The sequence below is a fragment of the Oryx dammah genome, unplaced genomic scaffold (assembly GCF_014754425.2).
Source record: "Oryx dammah isolate SB20612 unplaced genomic scaffold, SCBI_Odam_1.1 HiC_scaffold_3, whole genome shotgun sequence".
In the NCBI taxonomy this organism is placed as follows: Eukaryota; Metazoa; Chordata; class Mammalia; order Artiodactyla; family Bovidae; genus Oryx; species Oryx dammah.
In genome coordinates this window covers 70,411,021-70,433,084 of record NW_024070187.1, presented here as the reverse complement: position 1 = coordinate 70,433,084, position 22,064 = coordinate 70,411,021, and the positions used below count along the sequence as shown (strand labels likewise).

Here is a 22,064-nt window from a genome sequence, read left to right as displayed (position 1 = left end):
CATAGATTGCAGCCTAAAGCATATTGTCTGGGTGATCTAAAAAACTTCAAACTGTGAATTTATTATAAATTAGTAATATACTGTATTGCTTGTACATGCCTGGAAGAAACAGCAAATCCTCTGTGGATAAAGACGTCTTTATCTTAGAATTCCTGCCTGTAAGTTCTCAAGGACATCAAGCAGAAGTCAGCCAAAAGTAACCATGCACACAAGGGAACAGGGTACTATGAACATAAAACAACAAAAGTAGAGTTGCAAAGACTTCAGTTATCTGAATGATCAGAAACAGGTTATGAAACAACTATGCTTATTATGTTTAAAAAACAGAAGACAAAATAAAAATTTTCTTCAGAGAGCTCAGTTCAGTTCAGTCGCTCAGTCGTGTCCCCAACTCTTTGCGACCCCATGAATCACAGCATGCCAGGCCTTCCTGTCCATCACCAACTCCCGCAGTTCACTCAGACTCACATCCATCGAGTCAGTGATGCCATCCAGCCATCTCATCCTCTGTCGTCCCCTTCTCCTCCTGCCCCCAATCCCTCCCAGCATCAGAGTCTTTTCCAATGAGTCAACTCTTCGCATGAGGTGGCCAAAGTACTGGAGTTTCAGCTTCAGCATCATTCCCTCCAAAGAAATCCCAGGGCTGATCTCCTTCAGAATGGACTGGTGAAAACTATAAAAAGTGACATTCAAATTTGATGAAGACATTTTTATACACTACAGTGAATGCTGTAATATCAAAGGAAATTAAGAAAATAATTCCATGTATAATTACATCAAAAAGAATAAAATAGGAATAAACTGAAAACTACAAAACATTGCTGATAAGATCGGTGTCCTTGTAAGATGTGGAAGAGATACTAAAGCACGTTCTCTCTCTCTACACACACACAGCAGGAAGGTTGTGTGAGTACACAATAAGAAGGCAGCATCCTGCAAGCCAGAAGAGTTCTTACCAGTACCAACCCTGCTGGCACCTTGATTTTAGACTTCCAACCTCCAGAACTGTGAGAAAATAAATGTCTATTTAAATCACCGGGTCTGTGATATGTTATGGCTTCCCACTCAGACTAACACAGGCTGCTTTTGTGAAACAAACAAACAAACAAACATGATTTCCCCCAGAGTAAGGGATGAGAGAGACTAAGGAAAAAGCAGCAGCAGTGCCTTTTGTGACAGTCTCAGAATTCAAATAGTATTGCTTCCATCATATTTTCAGTTTATTAGAAATAAGACCACAGGTTCAACCTATACTCAATGGAAGTGGGATTCAGTTTCACTTCTCAAAAAAAGGAGTATGAAAGAATTTGTGAACATACTTTAAAACCACAATAGATTTAAAAGATTAGATACAGATGAGGGCATTTTATAGTCGTATGGCATGGGATGGCAGAAAACAACCATCTTAATAGGGGTTTTGGAGAGCAAAGTTATGGGTTGGTAGAGTGGTGGGAGAATTATGTGGAAGTCTCAGAAAGAAAAGTAGCATAGAAGGGATAATCTTTAAATTCTATGTGTAAGATTCACACAAATCCTTAGTTGTCAGCTAAACTCCATATACAGGTACGAGACCACAGGTTGCCTGGCAGAAAGCAGCCATTAGAAGACTAAAAGAACTGAGCTGATCTGAGGTTTTGGGTGCTGCCCACTTCAGTTGAAAGAGGCTGATGTTTCAGTCCAGCCAAGTTAACTGCCTGCAAGTATGAAAATCAACATACTTCAGAGGAACATAAAAAATCATGAATTTCTATGATGTGTAATCCACAGTATCTAGTATACAATAAAAATTAGACAAGAAAAAAATGAAAAGCCATATTCAAAATTAAAGCAACCAATGGAAGCAGATCCTTAGACTATCCAGAGGTTAATATTAGCAAACAAAGAATTTAAAGCAGCTATTATAAATATATTCAAGGATGTAAAGGAAATTTAATTAACAGATGGAGAATATTAACAAAGAAATAGAAACAGTAATAAAACAATCAAATGGAAATTCTTGAACTGAAAAGATCAACGACTTGAAATAAAAACTAACTGAATGGACTTAATGGCAAATTGGAGGCAGCAGAAGACTCAAGGAACTTGGATTTATCAATATGAAGTGTCCAGTTTTAAGAACAGAAAGAAAACTACTAAAAGTGAATAGCGATTCAGTGAACTGAAGGGATATTGTTAAATGGATTAACATACATCTAACTAGAATACATAGTTAGCATGTATATACATGTAGCATACTGTAAGGAATTGTAGAAGGCAGAGGAAGATAGGATGGAGAGGTTGGAAAAAAATTAAGGAAATGATGGATAAAACTGTCCAAAATTTGAGGGAAGGCATAAGCTAAAAATCTAAGAATTCAGGAAACTCCAAACAAGATAAATAAAAATAAAACTGCACCAAGCACACATAGACACCCTTCTGAAATCAAAAATAAAATCTTGAAAACATCCAGAGAAAAGACATAATATTAAGATGTGTATATTATGTATGTATAGGAGAACAGTAATATCGTTATTAGCTGACTTCTCATCAGAAACATCAGAGGCCAGAAGACCTTTCAAATGCTTTAAATGCTGGAGGGAAAGCTTTTAAGCTAAATTCTATATCCAGCTAAACTATCTATCAAAACACAGGGAAAAAATAAACATTTTCAGAAATATGAAAACAGAGTATTCATTTCCAGCAGACCTACACTGTAATAAATACTACAGGAAGTTTCTTTAGACTGAAAGGAAATTATATCAGGTGAAACACTGTATCTAAAATGGAGTGAAAAGTACACTAGATGGTAAATATATAGATAAACACTAAAAACTGAGTGTAATTTTTCTTAATTTTCTTAAACGACATTATAATTAAGGCAGAAATTGTAACATTGTATTAAAGTGATTCAAATATGTTGTAGATGTTAATATATATAACAGCAATAAAGCAAAGGATAGGATAGTGGAAAATGGAACTATACTAAGCAAGATTCCCTTATTTTATATAAAATAGTCCAGTATTAACTGTAATAATTTAAAGATAGGATTACAATTTCTAGAACAATTATTAAAACAATAATGAAAAGATGTATACCTAAAAAGCTAGTTGCAAAAAATTAAATTCTAAAAAATATTTAATTAACCTAAAGAAGGCAGGAAAGGAACAGAAGAGCAAAAAGCAAACAATACTAATTGAAAACAGGAAAACAGTGGCCCAACATCTAACATTAACATTTATTATATTAAATGAAGGAAGCATTTCAATTTAAAAGTAGAGATTATCAAAATAGTTGAAAAAGCAATATATAACAACATACTGCTAAGAGAGACACACTTTAAATACAAGGAAACAGATGGATTGAAATAAAAGAATTGAAAAAGACATGTTATTTAAACAGTACTTAGTCTTAAGCTATATAAACTATGTTAGTAACAAAATAGACGTCAAGATGGTGATTATTGTTGCTGTTCAGTTGCTCACTCCTATCTGACTCTTTGCAACCCCATGGACTGCAGCAAGTTACATTTCCCTGTCCATCACTATCTCCCAGAGCTTGCTCAGAACACATGTCCATTGAGTGGATGATGCCATCCAAGCATCTCATCCTCTGCTGTCCCCTTCTTCTCCTGCCCTCAATCTTTCCCAGCATCAGGGTATTTTTCAGAGTCAGCTCTTTGCATCAGGTGGCCAAAGTATTGGAGCTTCAGCTTCAGTATCAGCCCTTCCAATGAATATTCAGAGCTGATTTCCTTTAGGATTGACTGATTTGATCTTGCAGTTCAAGGGACTCTCAAAAGTCTTCTCCAGTGCCACAGTCTGAAAGCATCAATTTTCGGCACTCAGCGTTCTTTATGGTCCAGCTCTCATGTCCATACAATTCAGTTCAGTTTAGTCGCTTAGTCGTGTCTAACTCTTTGTGACCCCATGGACTGCATGCAGCATGCCAGGCCTTCCTGTCCATCACCAACTCCCAGAGTTTACTCAAACTCACGCCCATTGAGTTGGTGATGCCATCCAACCATCTCATCCTCTGTCGTCCCCTTCTCCTCCCGCCTTCAATCTTTCCCAGCATCAGGGTCTTTTCAAAAGATTCAGCTCTTCGCATCAGGTGGCCAAAGTATTGGAGTTTCAGTTTCAACATCAGCCCTTCCAGTGAATATTCACAACTGATTTTGTTTAGTATGGACTGGTTGGATCTCCTTGCAGTCCAAAGGACTCTTAAGAGTCTTCTCCAACACCACGGTTCAAAAGCATCAATTCTTCGGCACTCAGCTTTCTTTATAGTCCAACTCTCACATCCATACATGACTACTGGAAAAGCCATAGCCTTGACTAGATGGGCCTTTATTGGCAAAGTAATGTCTCTGCTTTTGAATATGCTATCTAGGTTGGTCATAACTTTTCTTCCATGGAGTAAGTGTCTTTTAATTTCATGGCTGCAATCACCATCTGCAGTGATTTTGGAGCCCCCCAAAATAAAACCAGGCACTGTTTCCAATGGTTCCCCATCTGTTCGCCATGAAGTGATGGAACTGCATGCCATGATTTTTGTTTTCTGAATGTTGAGCTTTAAGCCAACTTTTTCACTCTCCTCTTTCACTTTTATCAAGAGGCTCTTTAGTTCTTCTTCACTTTCTGCCATAAGGGTCGTGTCATCTGCATTTCTGAGGTTATTGATTTTTCTCCTGGCAATCTTGATTCCAGCCCTTGCTTCATCCAGCCCAACATTTTGCATGGTGTACTCTCCATGGAAGTTAAATAAGCAGGGTGACAATATATAGCCTTGACATAATCCTCTCCCATTTCAGAACCATTCCTTGTTCCATGTCCTGTTGTGTTCCTTGTTGACCTGCATACAGGTTTCTCAGGAGGCAGGTAAGGTGGTCTGGTATTCCCATCTCTTGAAGACTGTGAGCCACACAGTCAAAAGCTGTAGCCTAATCAATAAAGCAGAAGTAGATGTTTTTCTGTAATTCTCTTGCTTTTTCTGTGATCCAGTAGATGTTGGCAATTTGATCTCTGGTTCCTTTGCCTTTTCTAAATCCAGCCTGGACATCTGGAAATTCTCAGTTTAAATACTGTTGAAGCCTAGCTTGAAAGATTTTGAGCATTACCTGCTAACATGTGAAATGAGTTCAATTGTATGTAGTTTGAACATTCTCTGGCATTGCCCTTCTTTGGGATTGGAATGAAAACTGACCTTTTTCAGTCCTGTGGCCATTACTGAGTTTTCCAACTCAGCTGGCATACTGAGTGCAGCACTTTAACAGCATCATCTTTTAGGATTGCTACTAGAAATAAAAGAAAATTTTATAATGATAAGAAAAATTCACTAGGAAAATATCTTAAATACAACTGTGTATTTACATAATAAGCATCAAACATATGAAGCAAAAATTGACAGAGGGAGAGATAGACAAATCTACATTCATAATCAGAGATTTTAACATCCCTCCCCCTAGTAATTGACAGAACAACTAAAGAAAAAATCTCTATCAAAATAGAATATCTGAACAAATCTGTTGACAACATATTGATTTGTAGAGAAGTAAACCCTGATCCGTGGCAGAATATACATTCCTTTCACACTAGGTACAACATTCACTAAGATATATTAATACTGTATGCTGAGTCATGAAACAAATAAATGCATTTCAGAAAATTGAATGTTTTTCTTATCACAAAGAATGTTTCCTGACCAAGCAGAATTAAATTATAAATTATTAATAAAATTATTACCTAGAAAAGTCCAAAGTATTTGAAAATTAAGTAGCATCCTTCCAAATTAAAATGTGAGAAAAAAAATCATAAGGTTGGGAATATGTTAACTGAATACCAACAAAAATACAGCATATAAAATTTTGTAGGATGCAGATAAAGAATTTGTTGTGGATGTGTCTGGTAGTGAAGGTAAAGTCTGATGCTGTAAAAAACAGTATTGCATAAGAACCTGGAATATTAGTTCCATGAATCAAGGTAAAGTAAATGTGGTCAAGCAGGAGGTGGCAAGATGAACTAAAATGGGTGGGAATGGATGAATTTAATTCAGATGACTGCTGTATCTACTACTGTGTGGGAGAATCCTTAGAAGAAATGGAATAGCCCTTATAATCAACAAAAGAGTCTGAAGCGCAGTACTTGGGTGCAACCTCAAAAATGACAGAATGATCTCAGTTCATTTCCAAGGCAAACCATACAGCATTACAGTAATCCAAGTCTATGTCCCAACCACTGATGCTGAAGAAGCTAAAGTTGACCAGTTCCATGAAGACTTATAAGACCTTGTAGAACTAACACCAAAAAAGATATCCTTTTCATCATAGGCAATTGGAATGCAAAAGCAGGAAGTCAAGAGATACCCAGATTAACAGGCAAGTTTGGACTTGGAGTCCAAAATGAATCAGGGCAAACAAAAGAACACACTGGTCATAGCAAACACCATTTTCCAACAACTCAAGAAACGACTCAGTATTGGCCGTCTGGATATCACCAGATGGTCAATACTGAAATCGGACTAATTGCGTTCTTTGCAGCAAAAGATGGAGAAGCTCTGTATAGTCAGCAAAAATAAGACCTTGACCTGACTGTGGTTCAGATCATGAGCTCTTTATCACAAAATTCAGTCTTAAATTGAAGAAAGTAGAGAAAACCACTAGGCCATTTCAGTTCAGTTCAGTTCAGTCGCTCAGTCATGTCTGACTCTTTGTGACCCCATGGACTGCAGCATGCCAGGCTTCCCTGTCCATCACCAACTCCTGGAGTTTACTCAAATTCATGTCCATTGAGTCAGTGATGTCATCCAACCATCTCATCCTCTGTCGCCCACTTTTCCTCTCGCCTTCAGTCTTTCGCAGCATCAGGGTCTTTTCAAGTGAGTCAGCTCTTTGCATCAGGTGGCCAAAGTATTGGAGTTTCAGATTCAGCATCAGTCCTTCCAATGAATATTCATGACTGATTTCATTTAGGATGGACTCGATGTAACTGCTTGCTGTCCAAGGGACTCTGAACAGTCTTCTCCAACACCACAGTTCAAAAGCATCAATTCTTTGGCGCTCAGCTTTCTTTATAGCTCAACTCTCACATCTGTACATGACTACTGGAAAAACCATAGCCTTGACTAGGTGGACCGTTGTTGGCAAAGTAATGTCTCTGCTTTTTATTTATTTTTATATTTTTTTACTTTATTTTACTTTACATTGCTGTATTGGTTTTTCCATACATCAACATGAATCCACCATGGGTGTACATGATTTCCCAATCCTGAACCCCCCTCCCACCTCCTTCCCCATACCATCTTTCTGGGTCATCCCAGTGCACCAGCCCCTCCTGTATCCTGCATCGAACCTAGACTGGTGATTCATTTCTTACATGATATTATACATGTTTCAATGCCATTCTCCTAAATCATCCCACCGTCTCCCTCTCCAACAGAGTCCAAAAGTCTGTTCTATACATCTGTGTCTCTCTTGCTGTCTCACATACAGGGTTATCGTTACCATCTTTCTAAATTCCATATATATGTGTTAGTATGCTGTATTTGTGTTTTTCTTTCTGGCTTACTTCACTTTGTATAATCGGCTCCAGTTTCATCCACCTCATTAGAACTGATTCAGATGTATTCTTTTTAATGGCTGAGTAATACTCCATTGTGTATCTGTACCACAGCTTTTTTATCCATTCATCTGCTGATGGACATAGGTTGCTTCCATGTCCTGGCTATTATAAACAATGCTGCAATGAACATTGGGGTACACGTGTCTCTTTCAGTTCTGGTTTCCTTGGTGTGTATGCCCAGCAGTGGGATTGCTGGGTCATAAGGCAGTTCTATTTCCAGTTTTTTAAGGAATCTCCACACTGTTCTCCATAGTGGCTGTACTAGTTTGCATTCCCACCACCAGTGTAAGAGGGTTCCCTTTTCTCCACACTCTCTCCAGCATTTATTGCTTATAGACTTTTGGATCACAGCCATTCTGACTGGTGTGAAATGGTACCTCATTGTGGTTTTGATTTGCATTTCTCTGCTAATGAGTGATGTTGAGCATCTTTTCATGTGTGTGTTAGCCATCTGTATGTCTTCTTTGGAGAAATGTCTATTTAGTTATTTGGCCCATTTTTTGATTGGGTCGTTTATTTTTCTGGAGTTGAGCTGCATGAGTTGCTTGGATATTTTTGAGATTAGTTGTTTGTCAGTTGCTTCATTTGCTAATATTTTATCCCATTCTGAAGGCTGTCTTTTCACCTTGCTTATAGTTTCCTTTGTTGTGCAGAAGCTTATAATTTTAATTAGATCCCATTTGTCTACTTTTGCTTTTATTTCCAGTATTCTGGGAGGTGGGTCATAGAGGATCCTGCTGTAGTTTATGTCCGAGAGTGTTTTGCCTATGTTCTCCTCTAGGAGTTTTATAGTTTCTGGTCTCACATTTAGATCTTTAATCCATTTTGAGTTTATTTTTGTGTATGGTGTTAGAAAGTGTTCTAGTTTCATTCTTTTACAAGTGGTTGACCAGTTTTCCCAGCACCACTTGTTAAAGAGATTGTCTTTACTTCATTGTATATTCTTGCCTCCTTTGTCAAAGATAAGGTGTCCATATGTGTGTGGATTTATCTCTGGGCTTTCTATTTTGTTCCATTGATCTATATTTCTGTCTTTGTGCCAGTACCATACTGTCTTGATGACTGTGGCTTTGTAGTATACCCTGAAGTCAGGCAGGTTGATTCCTCCAGTTCCATTCTTCTTTCTCAAGATTGCTTTGGCTATTCGTGGTTTTTTGTATTTCCATACAAATCTTGAAATTATTTGTTCTAGTTCTGTGAAAAATATCGCTGGAAGCTTGATAGGGATTGCATTGAATTTGTAAATTGCTTTGGGTAGTATACTCATTTTCACTATATTGATTCTTCCAATCCATGAGCATGGTATATTTCTCCATCTATTAGTGTCCTCTTTGATTTCTTTCATCAGTGTTTTATACTTTTCTGTATATAGGTCTTTAGTTTCTTTAGGTAGATATATTCCTAAGTATTTTATTCTTTTTGTTGCAATGGTGAATGGAATTGTTTCCTTAATTTCTTTTTCTACTTTCTCATTATTAGTGTATAGGAATGCAAGGGATTTCTGAGTGTTGATTTTATATCCTGCAACTTTACTATATTCATTAATTAGCTCTAGTAATTTTCTGGTAGAGTCTTTAGGGTTTTCTATGTAGAGAATCATGTCATCTGCAAACAGTGAGAGTTTTACTTCTTCTTTTCCAATCTGGATTCCTTTTATTTCTTTTTCTGCTCTGATTGCTATGGCTAAAACTTCCAGAACTATGTTGAATAGTAGTGGTGAAAGTGGGCACCCTTGTCTTGTTCCTGACTTTAGGGGAAATGCTTTCAATTTTTCACCATTGAGGATAATGTTTGCGGTGGGTTTGTCATATATAGCTTTTATTATGTTGAGGTATGTTCCTTCTATTCCTGCTTTCTGGAGAGTTTTTATCATAAATGGATGTTGAATTTTGTCAAAGGCTTTCTCTGCATCTATTGAGATAATCATATGGCTTTTATTTTTCAATTTGTTAATGTGGTGAATTACATTGATTGATTTGCAGATATTGAAGAATCTTTGCATCCCTGGGATAAAGCCCACTTGGTCATGGTGTATGATCTTTTTAATGTGTTGTTGGAATCACTCTGCTTTTTAATATGCTATCTAGGTTGGCCATAACTTTTCTTCCAAGGAGTGAGCGTCTTTTAATTTGACTTGCAATCACCATCTGCAGTGATTTTGGAGCCCAAATCAAATTCCTTATGATCATACTGTAGAGGTGTAATCTAATCTACAAATAGTTTCAAGGGATTAGACCTGGCAGACAGAGTGTCTGAACAACTATGGATGAAGGTTTGTAACATTGTACAAGAGACAGTGACCAAAACCATTGCAAAGGAAAAGAAATGCAAGCAGGCAAAGTTGTTGCCTGAGGAGGCCTAACCAATAGCTGAGAAATGAAGAGAGGTGAAAGGCAAGGGAGAAAGGGAAAGATATAACCAACTAAATGCACAGTTCCAGAGAATAACAAGGAGAGATTAGAAGCCCTTCTTAAATGAATAATGCAAAGAAATAGAATAAAACAATAGAAAGGGAAAGGCTAGAGATCTCTTCAAGAAAATTGGAGATATCAAGGTAACATTTAATGCAAGGATGGGCACGATAAAGGACAGAAAAGGTACAGACCTAACAGAAACAGAAGAGACTAAAAAGAGATGGCAGGAATATACAGAAGACCTATACAAGAAAGGTCTCAGTGACACAGATAACCATGATGGTATGATCACTCACCTAGAGCTGGACATCCTGGAGGGTGAAGTCAAGTGGGCCTTAGGAAGCATTACTACAAACAAAGCTAGCGGAGGTGATGGAATTTCAGCTCAGCTATTTAAACTCCTAAAAGATGATGCTGTCAAAGTGCTGGACTCAATATGTCAGCAAATTTGGAAAATTCAGCAATGGCCACAAGATTAGAAAAGACCAGTTTTCAATCTAATCCCAAAGAAGGGAAGTGCTAAAGAGTGTTCCAACTACTGTAAAATTGCACTGGTTTACATGCTAGTAAGGTTATGCTCAAAATCCTTTGAACTAGGTTTTAGTAGTACATGAACCAGGAGCTTCCAGATGTACAAGCTGGATTTAGAAAAGACAGAGGAACCAGTGATCAAATTGCCAGCATTAATTAGATCTTGAAGAAAGCAAAGGAATTTCAGAAAAACATCTGCTTCTGCTTCACTGACTATACTAAAGCCTTTGTATATATGGATCACAACAAACTGTGGGAAATCTTTTAAAGTATTGTAGTAGCAAACCATACCTTTCTCCTGAGAAACCTGTATTTGGGTCAAGAAGTAGCAGTTAGAACTTGACATGGAACAACTGACTGGTTCCAAGTTGGGAAAGGAATATGTCAAGGCTGTACATGGTCACCCTGCTTATTTAGCTTAAATGCAAAGTACATTATGAGAAATGCTGGCCTGGATGAATCATAAGCTGGAATTAAGATTGCTGGGAGAAGTGTCAACAGCCTCAGATATACAGATGATACCACTCTAATGGCAGAAAGTAAAGTGGAACTAAAGAGCCTCTTGATGAATGTGAAAGAGGAGAGTGAATAAGTTCGCTTAAAAGTCAACATTCAAAAATTAAGATCATGACATCCGGTCCCATCACTTCATGGCAAATAGATGGGAGAAAAAAATGGAAACAGTGACAGACTTTATTTTCTTGGGCTCAAAAATCACTGCAGATGGTGATTGCAACCATGATGTGAATTGGTTTTGCCTATTATAGTCTTCAAATTATTTTCTGTGACTTACAAGTTTCTTCACTAATAGTGTATATATATATATATTTTTTAATTAAACATCTCAGTATAACATTGAGGGTACAGGATGTATTCTTTTTTTATCAGTGTATGTAGTTGCATTAGTACTGGGAAATCTAGTCTTTAAAACTAATTATCTAGTTTATCTGTAGAGTTCATGAATAATTGCATGGTTAGAAATGCTGCATATCAGTTTTACAAATATTGAAATGTACAACTGTTCTAATAGGTTTAAAATTTTTTTTTATATAGGATCCAAATGAAGATACAGAATGGAATGATATTTTAAGAGATTTTGGCATTCTTCCTCCAAAAGAAGAGCCAAAAGATGAAATTGAAGAAATGGTTTTACGTTTACAGAAAGAAGCAATGGGTATAGTTGTGCATTTGGTGGTCTGAGTAAAGAGAATAATACAGTTATGATAGTGATCATGTACTTGGTGAATTTAGAGGGAGATAGGATGTTAGAAATAATTTAATAGAAATCCCATTCATACTTTTGAAATTAGGATGCTGACACCTAAAATTCCTAATTCATGTATTGAAAGTTACATCCTAATATTAGAGCTGAAATGCCCTAGTATTCAACCTAATGAGTTTTTTTTTTCTATTACATTTCTCTGCCTTGTGATAACCTTCTATTTTTGTCATTCTGTATACATGTATTACTTGCCAGTATTTCCAGGTACTTTATGAGGTCTAGTTGATTTTCACATCTATTTTAAAATGTAACTTGCTGCTGCTGCTGCTGCTAAGTCGCTTCAGTTGTATTCGACTCTGATAGTTCTATGAACTCTGAGGGAGTAATAATATTCCAAACAAACTTGAAACAGTCAACCACAATATAGCTTTATATGATGAAGAAACTTTAATATCAACATTATAGATATTCTTGATTTCCATTTATCTATTGTTTTTCTAGACATGTAATTATCAAGTAAAATTGGTTTTTAAATAACTCATTTATCTACAACTTCTTATTGTGTTTCAGTTAAACCATATGAAAAGATGACTCTTGCAGAATTGAAGGAAGCAGAAGATGAATTTGATGATGAAGATATGAGAGCTATTGAAATATATAGGTACAGTGATTCATTTGGATAATTTATGAGCTTTTGAATGAAGTATTGATGAAACTAAGGAAAAATTCCTATTTTTGTGTAGAGACTATATTTTAAAAAGAACAAGACTAATTCTTAAGTTACATTTAAAAACTAACTCACTTTACATAAGATGGATTTTTCCCCTGATCTTTTTTACCTTTGCTTAAATAAAAAACGTTCCAATAATACTCAGCAGAACTTCGTCAAGTTACATATGAGTAAAGTGGAAAATGTCACTAGGAGGCTAATAAAAATAGGACCATGATTTTCCTTATAGTATGATGTCTGTTAAGGGTTTCTATCATTTAATGAATAATTAATTGCTAGTCATAAATTCTTTCAGAAGTTAGAACAAGTGCATAGATTTCCTAACTTCTCCTGGTACCAAAACCAGACAGAGAAATTGCAAAAACAGAATGCTACAGAAAAACATCTCTTATGAATGTAGGTATGAAAAATTTTATCAAAATATTACAAATTAAGTCCAATAATTTAAAAGAAGAAAAATGTATTCTGATCAAATGGGGTTGATCCCAGGAATCCAAGGTTGTTTTAATACACACAAAAAATCAGTGCATTGGGTTGGAAGCAGTAATACTCTGGAGGCAATGAACATACCTAGAATTCAGCTCTTGATGCATAATACTATTCTTCAATAAAAGGAATCAGTGTTTCTTAGAAAACTGCTTTAGTCAACAATATGAGTTGAGAAAGAACAGCATGAGTCTGGTGCATTATCAGAAAGTTAAGGAAGTGCTGAAAATTTTGAGGCACAAGAGCCAAACTGAAAGATTTTATAATGGCCAGAGTTGAAACAAGTTGAAAAACTAAATTATTATAATATTGAATTATAAAATAAGTAATAAAATGATTATCCTTAAGTGTATAGTAATACAGATAAGTAAGTGAATACATGAACAAATTCAACAAAGTAACACTTCTTCATCACTGAAGAATTCCAGTGAATAAGTGTAGATAAAATGAGGAAAATGGAAATGTCACCATCAGAACGTCACAGTAATCTACTGATAGTTGCTAAAATGAGTGGGTGAAAGTTTAAATAGAAACAAGATTTTTGTGTAATCTCAAAGTATTGCCCCAAATATTTAATAGGTATAAAGGAAGAAATAGTTAAGTTTACAGCATAGAATATTGGCAGACCCCATCTTAGCAACGTGACCAGGATTAACATCACCAATAATACACAATAATATGATGTGCTAAGGAGGACACATCAGCTCTATCACAGACGCACAATCACTGGTATTCTCAATAACGCATTGCATCAATCTGATCATAAGAATATATCAGAGAAACCCAAATTTGAGAGACTTTTCAAAAGCAACTGGTCAGTTTGACACCAGGAAAGATGGCAGAGTAAAAAGCTCCAGAAATCCATCTCTCTATCCAGGCAACGACTGTACTAGCAGAAACTGAAGTGAAGACTTTGGAACTCTGGAGTCTATTTTGAATACTTGAAACTTCCAGCATAAAGCTTGGCTGGTAAATTACAATTAGTATTGGTTGATTTCAGTCCTCAGTGTAGTAACAGCTATCCATCCCTCATTTCCACAGCCCCATGGGAGACAGCTGTATCAACAGCAACCTATGCTTCTGGCACAGCTTGCTGGAGCCAAGGTAGGCATTAAGGACTTTGTCCTCAAATATCAGGGTTCTGTGTTCTGATTGCAGATTGCTGCTTCTAAAAGCAGAGGTACAGACACAGAGCTTGGCAGCCATTGTGTCAATCCTCCTGGCTCAAGTGGCTTCCATGGTATTTTAAGGAGCCACATCTGTTTTTTTTTTGTTTTGAGGGTTTTTTTTTTTTAAACATTCAAAAGCATCCATATATATGGGGGAATTTAGAAAGCCTTGGAAAAGTGGAAGTCTCAGGAAAGACCTGAGATGTATGCTTTTACCTCAGGCTAAATCCTGTCATAGACACACCTGATGTGAAAACAAACAAAAAACATGAGTTTTGTTTTGAAGAAGAATCTGATTTCTAGGGTTATCAATTACATGAAACATTCAGTTTTCAAAAAAAAAAAAATCACAAGGCATAAAAAGAAACAGGAAAGTATGGTCCTTTCAAAAGAACAAAATAAAAAAATGCAAAATATATCTGAAGATGCCAAAGTGTCAGACTTACTAGACAAAGATTTTTAAGACACCTTAGATAAAGATGTTCAGAGAGCTAAAGAAAGACATAGGTGAAAACAGGAAAACATCATATGAACAAAATGAGGATAGCAATAAAGAGAAATTATAAAAAGAAACCAAAAAGACATTTTGAAACTAAAAAGTACAATATTGAAATATACACTAAAGTGCTTCAAAGCATATTTGAACAAGCATAAGACAGAGAAAATTTGACAATGGACAACTGGAAGTTTGAGTATGAGGAACAGGAAGAAAAAAGAATAAAGAAAAGCAAATGAGCCTAATTGGCTTTGTTTGTGGTACACTGTTAGGTAAACTAGCATGTGTGGTATGTACATGTTCCCGGCAGTACATTTGTCATACATGGAGCAGAAAGCATACCTGTAGAAATACTAGCTGGAAATGTCTCAAATTTGAGAAAAGGCATAAATCTACAGATTTATGGTGCTCAGAGGACTCCAGTTAGGATAAACTCAAAGGCCCACACAAAGACACATCTCTTAGAAAGACTATCAATCAGCCAGTTTCTCATCAGAAATCTTAGAGGATGCAAGAAAAAAAAAAAAAAAACCCTCATCAACCAAGAAGTCTATATTTGGCTAAACTATAGAGAGGTCCAGAAAAACATCTATTTCTGCTTTATTGACTATGCCAAAGCCTTTGACTGTATGGATCACAAGAAACTGTGAAAAATTCTGAAAGAGATGGGCATACCAGACCACCTAACCTGCCTCTTGAGAAATCTGTATGCAGGTCAGGAAGCAACAGTTAGAACTGGACATGGAACAACAGACTCGTTCCAAATAGGAAAAGGAGGACATCAAGGCTGTATATTGTCACCCTGCTTATTTAACTTCTATGCAGAGTACATCATGAGAAACGCTGGACTGGAAGAAGCACAAGATGGAATCAAGATTGCCAGGAGAAATATCAATAACCTCAGATATGCAGATGACACCACCCTTCTGGCAGAAAGCGAAGAGGAGCTAAAAATCCTCTTGATGAAAGTGAAAGAGGAGAGTGAAAAAGTTGGCTTAAAGCTCAACATTCAGAAAACGAAGATCATGGCATCTGGTCCCATCACTTCATGGGAAATAGATGGGGAAACAGTGGAAACAGTGTCAGAGTTTTTATTTTGGGCTCCAAAATCACTGCAGATGGTGATTGCAGCCATGAAATTAAAAGACGCTTACTCCTTGGAAGAAAAGTTATGACCAACCTAGATAGTATATTCAAAAGCAGAGACATTACTTTGCCGACTAAGGTCCGTCTAGTCAAGGCTATGGTTTTTCCTGTGGTCATGTATGGATGTGAGAGTTGGACTGTGAAGAAGGCTGAGTGCCAAAGAATTGATGCATTTGAACTGTGTTGTTGGAAAAGACTCTTGAGAGTCCCTTGGACTGCAAGGAGATCCAACCAGTCCATTCTGAAGGAGATCAGCCCTGGGATTTCTTTGGAAGGAATGATGCTAAAGCTGAAGCTCCAGTACTTTGGCCACCTCCTGGGAAGAGTTGACTCATTGGAAAAGACTCTGATGGTGGGAGGGATTGGGGGCAGGAGGAGAAGGGGACGACCCAGGATGAGATGGCTGGATGGCGTCACGGACTCGATGGACATGAGTTTGAGTGAACTCCGGGAGTTGGTGATGGGCAGGGAGGCCTGGCATGCTGTGATTCATGGGGTCGCAAGGAGTCAGACATGACTGAGCGACTGAACTGAACTGATGCTGCAGGGATATCAATAACCTCAGATATGCAGATTATACCACCCTTATGGCAGAAAGTGAAGAGGAACTAAAAAGCCTCTTGATGAAAGTGAAAGAGGAGAATGAAAAAGTTGGCTGAAAGCTCAACATTCAGAAAACGAAGATCATGGCATCCGGTCCTATCACTTCATGGTGATGGACAGGGAGTCCTGGCATGCTGCAATTCATGGGATTCCAAAGAGCTGGACACGACTGAGCAACTGAACTGAACTGATGCTACAGGGATGAAGGAGAAATTAAGAACATTTCTAGATGAAATATAAGTGATCTTGTTACTAGTAGAAGTGCCCTAAAAGTTAGCTAAAGGGGTCCTTTGGGATGAAATTAAAGTGCACTAGACAGTAACTTAAAACCATAGGAAGAATAAACAAACATAGGTAAAGGTAATTATATAGGTAAATATAAAAGCCAATATTACTATACTTTTGGCTTTTAACTCCCTTTTTTGTATATGGTTTATAAAACAATAATTATAAATCAATGTTAGTGGACATACAGTATATAACAACATTTCAGTTCAGTCACTCAATTTTGTCCTACTCTTTGCAACCCCATAGACTGCAGCACACCAGGCCTCGCTGTCCATCACCAACTCCTGGAGCTTGCTCAAAGTTATGTCCATCAAGTTGGTGATGCCATCCAACCAACTCATCCTCTGTCATTCCCTTCTCCTCCTGTTTGCAGTCTTTCCCAGCATCAGGGTCTTTTCCAATGAGTCAGTTCTTCACATCACGTGGCCAAAGTAATGGCATTTCAGCTTCAGCATTAGTCCCTCCAATGAATATTCAGGACTGATTTCCTTTAGGGTTGATCAGTTTCATCTCCTTGCAGTCCAAGGGACTCTCAAGAGTCTTCTCCAAAACCACAGTTCAAAAGCATCAATTCTTCAGTGTCCAGCTCTCACATCCATACATGACTACTGGAAAAACCAAAGCCTTGACTAGACAGACCTTTGTCAGCAGAGTAATGTTTCTGCTTTTTAATATGCTATCTAGGTTGGTCATAGCTTTTCTTCCAAGGAGCAAGCGTTTTTTTTATTTCATGGCTGCATGCACCATCTGTAGTGATTTTGCAGTCCCCAAAAATAGTCTGTCACTGTTTCCATTGTTCCATCTATTTGCCATGAAGTGATGGGACTGGCTGCTATGATCTTAGTTTTTTGAATGTTGAGTTTTAAGCCAGCTTTTTCACTCTTCTCTTTCACATTCATCAAGAGGCTTTTCAGTTCCTCTTCTCTTTCTGCCTTAAGGGTGGTGTCATCTGCATATCTGAGGTTATTGATATTTCTCCTGGCAGTCTTGATTCTGGCTTGTGCTTCATGTAGCCCGGGATTTCACATGATGCACTCCGCCTATAAGTTAAATAAGCAGAATGACAATATACAGCCTTGATATACTCCTTTCCCAGAGAAGGCAATGGCACCCCACTCTAGTACTCTTGCCTGGAAAATCCCATGGGCAGAGGAGCCTGGTAGGCTGCAGTCCATGGGGTCGCAAAGAATCGGACACAACTGAGTGACTTCACTTTACTTTTCACTTTCATGCATTGGAGAAGGAAATGGCAACCCACTCCAGTGTTCTTGCCTGGAGAATCCCAGGGACGGGGGAGCCGGGTGGACTGCTGTCTATGGGGTCACACAGAGTTGGGCACAACTGAAGCAACTTAGCAGCAGCAGCAGCATGGTACCATTCAGATTATTTCCACTACTATAAATATCCTCTGTAGTCAACCTATTCATCTCTCACCCCTGCCAACTGCTGGCAACCCCTGATCTTTTTGTTGTGTCTACAGTTTCGCCTTCTTCAGACTGCTGTACAGTGTATAGCCTTCTCAAGTTGGCGTCTTTCACTTAATGATATGCATTTAAAGTTTCTCTATGTCTTTCCATGGCTTATTGACTCCTTTGTTTTTAGCACTGAATAATATTCTATTATCTGGATATACCAGAGTTTATTTATACATTCACCTCCTAAAGGACATTTTGGTTGCTTACAACTTTTGGCAATTATGAGTAAAGCTGCTGTAAACATCTCTGTGAAGGTTTTTGTGTGGACATGTATTCAACTCTTTTGAGTGAATACCAAGGCACTTAATAAATGGATCATATGGTAAGAATATGTATAGTTTTGTAGAGAAACTGCCAAACTGTCTTCTAAAGTGGCTGTATCATTTTGCATTCTCACCAGCAGTGAATGAGAAAAAAGAAAGGGAGTAAGTACTCTCAGGTACCTTAGGTATATAGAGTCAGTAACTTTTGAGATACTTGCAGGTATGTCAGAACCATTTGGAATCGCTTCATGAATCCAAGTATTTAACAACTAAATCAAAGTGTATGCATTTGGAGAGAGTTGTTTAACAACACTTTAAGGTTCTGTATAAGATTAATAGGGCTTCCCTGGTAGGTTAGTGGTAAAGAATCTGCCTGCCAATGCAGGAGATGTGGGTTGGATTCCTGGGTCAGGAAGATCCCTTGGAGAAGGAAATGGCAACCCACTCCAATGTTCTTGCCTGGGAAATCCTGTGGACAGAGGAGCATGGCAGGCTACAGTCCTTGGGGGTCACAAAGAGTCAGACATGACCTTAATGACTAAACAACAGTAAATGAATAGTTAGGCAACATTTATTGAACACTCATTGGATGATGCTAGGTACCACCCCAAGAAATTTATATGCTTACATTTAATCTTGAACAGTCCCAGGCAAGCAGATTTTAGTTTTTTTCACATTGGAGTTAAACTGAAACTTGGAAAGATTAAAATTTGCCCAGTCCACGCTACTAGTAAGTGGGGGCTGACTCTTAAAACCAGTTTAGTCTGACCTTAGAGTTCATACTCATAATCACTGTTCTCTATCATCTGTCTACCTGCAATATACATGTTCACTAAAGACTTTGAACTGAAAGTCAGTTTATCATGAAAGCTAAGAGCTTATAATTGGAAATAATCATAGTGTTAACTTCATTAAGCTTTTGCAAGGTTAAATTAATAAACATGCTGAAAACAGTGCCTGGAAACATAGTAAACTCTCAGTAAATGTTCGTTATTATTGTTCTGCATGCTCTCCCTTTATCTAATCTGTATACAAGAATTTGTTGGTCCAATGTCTAAATAAACTCTCAATAACTATAACTGACTTAGTCAAGAACAATAAATTTAAATCAATAGCTAATTTCTTATATTTTATAATACCCATGAAGAAAGCAAATAACCATGTAAAAAGAGGAATTGCCACTGTAAAACCATTAATAATTACTCTATTATTCTTTAAAGAGGTTCATATGTACTAGCATTCCGTTCACATCCCTAGATTATTACTGTATATGGGAATAGTCTTAAGAGTATAACAATACTTTTATATAATTTAATTATTTTTAACTAGAGAAAAGCGGTTACAGGAATGGAAAGTTCTCAAGAAAAAACAAAAATTTGGGGAATTAAGAGAAATATCTGGAAATCAGTATGTGAATGAAGTCACAAATGCAGAAAAGGATGTGTGGGTTATAATTCATCTATACAGATCAAGGTAATTACTGTAGCTTTTTGTAAAAATCTAATATTCTAATGTTTTAAGATATATATTTTTCATTTTAATGTTGGATAAAGCATATAACAAAGACTTATCAAGAAAACAAGGTAAATCAGCTATACTTCAATTAAAAAAGAAAAATATATATGTAGAGTCATTGGCTTCAGGGACTAAATTATTTTAATATATTTTCAGATGTAACTTAAAGAACTTCTCATACTTATTAGAAAAACAAGTACTTTGTCAGTTAATTTGAAAAGCTTATAGAAAATTTCAAAGATAGAAAAAAATGGGAAGAATGATAAAATGAGCACCCTACATACCAGCTAGGTAGATTTCAGCAATGAACGTGTTGCCATATTTGTATCGTTTTGTTTGTATATTTATATGTGTGTGTTTGTAGAACCATTTCAAAATGAATTACATGATGCTTTACTCTTAAGTATCTCAGTGTGCATCTTCAAAATCCTAAGGGCTTTTTTCTATATAACCATAATATCATTTTCTCACCAAACAAAATGAACCATAATTCCTAATAGGGACCGAACCTGTGTCTCCAGCATTGCAGGCAGATTCTTTACCATCTGAGCTATCAGGGAAGCCCCATCTAATACCCAGCCAGTCCTTAACTCAAATTTCTCCAACTAACCTCAGAATCTCTTTCATAAATACATATATTTTTGAATAATCATAATAATATTTCTATAATACATATATTTTTGATCCCTAATCAGGGATCATGCAGTGCATTTGGATGTATCAAGTCTCTTATGCTTATTTTTTTGACCTCCCACATGCCAAAAGCATCAATTATTTGGTGCTCAAGCCTTCTTTATGGTCCAACTTTCACATCCATACATGACTACTGGAAAAACCATAGCTTTGACTGTACATACCTTTGTCAGTAAAGTGATGTCTCTGCTTTTTAATACACTGCCTAGGTTTGTCATAGCTTTTCTTCCAAGGAGCAAGTGTCTTTTAGTTTCATGGCTGCAGTCACAATCCATAATGATTTTGGAGTCGAAGAAAATAAAATCTATCATTGTTTCCACTATTTCCCCATCTAGTCACCATGAAGTGATGGGACCAGATGCCATGATGTTAGTTTTTGAATGTTGAGTTTTAAACCAGCTTTTTCACTCTCCTCTTTCACCTTATCAAGAGGTTCTTTTTTTGTTGTTCCTCTTCTCTTTCTGCCATTGGTGGCTCAGACGGTAAAGCGTCTGTGTACAATGCGGGAGACCTGGATTCGATCCCTAGGTCGGGAAGATCCCCTGGAGAAGGAAATGGCAATCCACTCCAGTACTACTGTTTGGAAAATCCCATGGACAGAGGAGCCTGGTAGGCTATAGTCCATGGGGTCGCAAAGAGTTGGACACGACTGAGCGACTTCACTTCACTTCTGCCATTAAAGTGGTATCATCTGCATATCTGAGGTTGTTGGTATTTCTTCCAGCAATCTTGATTCCAGCTTGTGCTTCATCCAGCCTGACATTTTGCATAATGTGCTCTGCATATCAGTTAAATAAGCAGGGTGACAATATACAGCCTTGATGTACTCCTTTCCCAATTTGGAACCAGTCCGTTGTGCCATGTCTGCTTCTAACTGTCACTTCTTGACCTGCATACAGGTTTCTCAGGAGACAGGTAAGGTGTTCTGGTATTCCCATCTCTTTAAGAATTTTCCACAGTTTGTTGTGATCCACACAGTCAAAGGCTTTAGTGTAGTCAATAAAGCAGAAGTGGATGCTTTTTGGGGACTTCCTTGCTCTTTCTATGATCCCGCTGCTGCTGCTGCTGCTAAGTCGCTTCAGTCATGTCCGACTCTGTGCAACCCCACAGACGTCAGGCCACCAGGCTCCCCTGTCCCTGGGATTCTCCAGGCAAGAACACTGGAGTGGGTTGCTATTTCCTTCTCCAATGCATGAAAGTGAAAAGTGAAAGTGAAGTCTCTCAGTCGTGTCCAATTCTTCCCAACCTCATGGACTGCAGCCTACCAGGCTCCTCCGTCCATGGGATTTTCCAGGCAAGAGTACCAGAGAGGGTTGCCATTGCCTTCTCCATCTATGATAGAGTGGATGTTGGAAATTTGATCTTTGGTTCCTTTGCTTTTTCTAAATCCAGCTTGTACATCTGCAAGTTCTCAGTTCATGTACTGCTGAAGCCTAG

General features: G+C 37.4%; 1 protein-coding gene across 1 annotated transcript in view; it reads left to right on the top strand.

Annotated features, from left to right (window-relative positions):
- Positions 1 to 95: 95 nt before the first annotated feature.
- Positions 96 to 22,064, top strand: part of PDCL2 (phosducin like 2) — a 43,000-nt gene continuing 21,031 nt past the window's right edge. The window contains exons 1-4 of the mRNA XM_040237313.1: positions 96 to 158; positions 11,595 to 11,715; positions 12,334 to 12,424; positions 19,749 to 19,892. Coding sequence (XP_040093247.1) covers positions 96 to 158; positions 11,595 to 11,715; positions 12,334 to 12,424; positions 19,749 to 19,892 — 419 coding nt within the window. The remainder of the gene's footprint in view (positions 159 to 11,594; positions 11,716 to 12,333; positions 12,425 to 19,748; positions 19,893 to 22,064) is intronic.